This window comes from Cyprinodon variegatus, unplaced genomic scaffold (assembly GCF_000732505.1).
Source record: "Cyprinodon variegatus isolate N-32 unplaced genomic scaffold, C_variegatus-1.0 Scaffold164, whole genome shotgun sequence".
Taxonomy (NCBI): domain Eukaryota; kingdom Metazoa; phylum Chordata; class Actinopteri; order Cyprinodontiformes; family Cyprinodontidae; genus Cyprinodon; species Cyprinodon variegatus.
Genome location: NW_015150617.1, coordinates 456,892 through 459,664, shown reverse-complemented (window position 1 = coordinate 459,664; position 2,773 = coordinate 456,892). Strand labels below are relative to the sequence as shown.

The window sequence follows — 2,773 nt, the reverse complement described above, 5'->3', positions numbered from 1 at the left end:
ATAATCGAATCGATGGGTCAGAAATCAAAACTGAATCGAATCGCCATGATGGATGTGATTTACACCCCTAGTGTTAACTGCATCTACCGGGGGGGAGGGGGTGTTATAGTCCATGATCATCTGAATGCCTTTCCTCATCCTCCTGGTGTTGCTGTCATCGTGGAAAAGATCCTGGATCTTCTGGCTGTGGTTCTGCTTCGCTGATCTGAAGCTGTTCTCAGAGCCTCTTTATCAGCAGACTTGAAAGCTGAGTTCGGTGCTTCTAGTGATTTCCGATCCTCTCTATTTATCCATGGTGGTGATGTTCTGTTTGATGCAGACGTCTTCAATGCATTAGTTAATGTAGGCCGACAGAGTCATGGCATACTCATCAATATTGAATTAGTTGTCAATGGCACTTAAAGTCCATCACTTCAACTAGATTCAGAGCCTCCCAGTCTGATGCTAACATATTTTACAGATAAAAACAACCCATTAGAAATGATTTGATGACTAACACACGTGTTGGTAAACTAAAAGCTCACAGAAATGGCGCTGAATTCTTTCTTCAAATTGGTCAAACTAGAATTATACTAAATCTACTTACCGTACACTTACTTTTTTTGTCCACCATGTTAGGATTAGAGTTAGCCCACAGAGAAGGTGGCAAATCAACGGCAATAAATTAGGTTTAGTTATTAAAAAAAATAATAATAAATTGAAAACTACATTTCATTAATTGTTAAAATAAAGATTTTTTTGAAGAATATTTTGAAATTAAACTGATTTAACCAACTTCTGATGTACATTACCAGAATGGATGGTAAACATGGAGGCAGCCTGGCCCTGAAAGAATCATTGCTTTGAACAATCAACATGTACTTTCAGCTTTAAATCTTACTTTATATCCTGAGGACTTGATGTGCACGCCTCTCTTTGTGAGAGTAGACTTCATCCGGATGAAGAAGGATCGTTCCAGAGAGTTATCAGGAGATAAAAGACTGGGACTGCTGGACTCCACTGCACAGTAAGAAACACAAAGGCAACAAAAAGGAAATAAGCACCCAAAGGTTACACATAAAAAACCCAACGTGGGCAGATTTAGGTTTATTGTTTCTTACAGTTTGACTAACATGTTCCTTCCATCTGGAAATTACTGTTTTCCTTTTACTAAATAGATGAAGAACATATAATTTTTCTCTCTTATGAGGGATACTACAAACTCTTCCGTACATTTGGATGATTATTCAAGGAAATGGGGAATTAGTTGTTTGTGTGCTTGGTTTGTATTCCTTTGATGGACAGATTTATAAGGTTTATAAAGGTGAAGGTGGCCACCTGAGAGACATGGATTTGTAATAAAATCTGATGCATAAGTTCAGTTTCCGCAATATTGATTCTAATTCTTTACTTCAAAGTTCAGCATCGTAATTTGCATTAATTAGACATATTATAAGTTATCTTTACCCTTTATAGGCCAAGTTACTGTTTTTGATCATTTGCGTACCCCTTACAAATTGAGTCCCCCACTTCCCTCAGTGAGGTCTAGAAACACAGATCTATATCCAGCCATTCAGCAAAGATCCTGCTACATGACTTTACATCTTTGACCAATTAGATGAGACCTTAATTGATATATTAACTACTGCAAATTAAGTTGAAAAAAACAAAACAAATTCAACAATTTAAGAAAAAATGGTGAAAAGCCAATTGAAAAGGTAAAAAGTAAAGTTAAAAACTTAATAATCCTAGTTAACAATTCTATTTAGGTTAATAAACTAAAACATGAAGGTTCCTATATCAGCATTAATGCCTCTAAGGTTTTGTTGAACCAAAAAAATGTGTTTCTTTCACTTTCAGAGTGTTTTTCATGGATTACTTATAGAAGCACTTTTGTTATTTTTCTTAATATATTCAGGCAAGTTGGCGTTTCTTGTTATTACATTGACATTCATTTTTTTCCATCAAAATATCCATATTTTTTTAATTGTTCCAAAGGAAATAAGGTTTTGTCCTTGATTCCAAAAACCATATTGGCTTGAATTTTTGATTTTCAAAGTATTTCATTGAGTGCCCTATAAGGAAGTTAAACTTAATAACATACTCAAATAATAATATAACGGACAACATCAGAACTTTATCCATTTAAATTCTGATTCTACTTTAGCTACTTTTGGAAAATGGAAAATGGTTGGAATATTGATAAAGGCCCACTTATCTAAACTGCCACTGCAGGAAGTCATTTTACACGTAGAAATTGAACATCCAGAAGACATCCAGCATGAATCTAAAATAGTGGAGTGCTAAAGAAGAACCATGCAATTCATTATTTAATTTCTTTACACAAAAAAAGTAAAGAATCAAAAATGGTATGTGATAAATATTTACCAAAAAAAAAAGGAATAAAAAAGCAATACAGCCAAGAATGGAAAGAAAAATGTTCCCTTCTGCTAGATAGTTGACGTTCATAAGGGAATGTATTATCCAACTTGACCAGTAGATGGCAGTAATCATCACTGCTTCTCTAACTGAAGTCTAAGAGCATTTGATGAGAAAATAAAAGATTATTGTGGTTTATGGTGGCAAACAAGTTTGCTTTTAAATGTTTATTTAAACCCATATCTTCAGTCTAGATCATAAAAATATGCATAAAGAGTTTTTGCTAAAAAAATATATTAGAAAGCTTGTTTCTTTTGTTTTACAAAAAAAAATATTTCTCAAACATGAGGACTACAAGAACTTAACACCACATATGTATATATATATATATATATATATATATATATATATATAT

At 33.4% G+C, this 2,773-nt stretch overlaps 1 protein-coding gene across 1 annotated transcript in view; it reads right to left on the bottom strand.

The window, feature by feature from the left end:
- npas3 (neuronal PAS domain protein 3) overlaps positions 1 to 2,773 on the bottom strand; it is a 444,436-nt gene that overhangs the window by 30,266 nt on the left and 411,397 nt on the right. Inside the window, exon 7 of the mRNA XM_015378092.1 lies at positions 881 to 999. Within this exon, the coding sequence (XP_015233578.1) occupies positions 881 to 999 (119 nt within the window). The remainder of the gene's footprint in view (positions 1 to 880; positions 1,000 to 2,773) is intronic.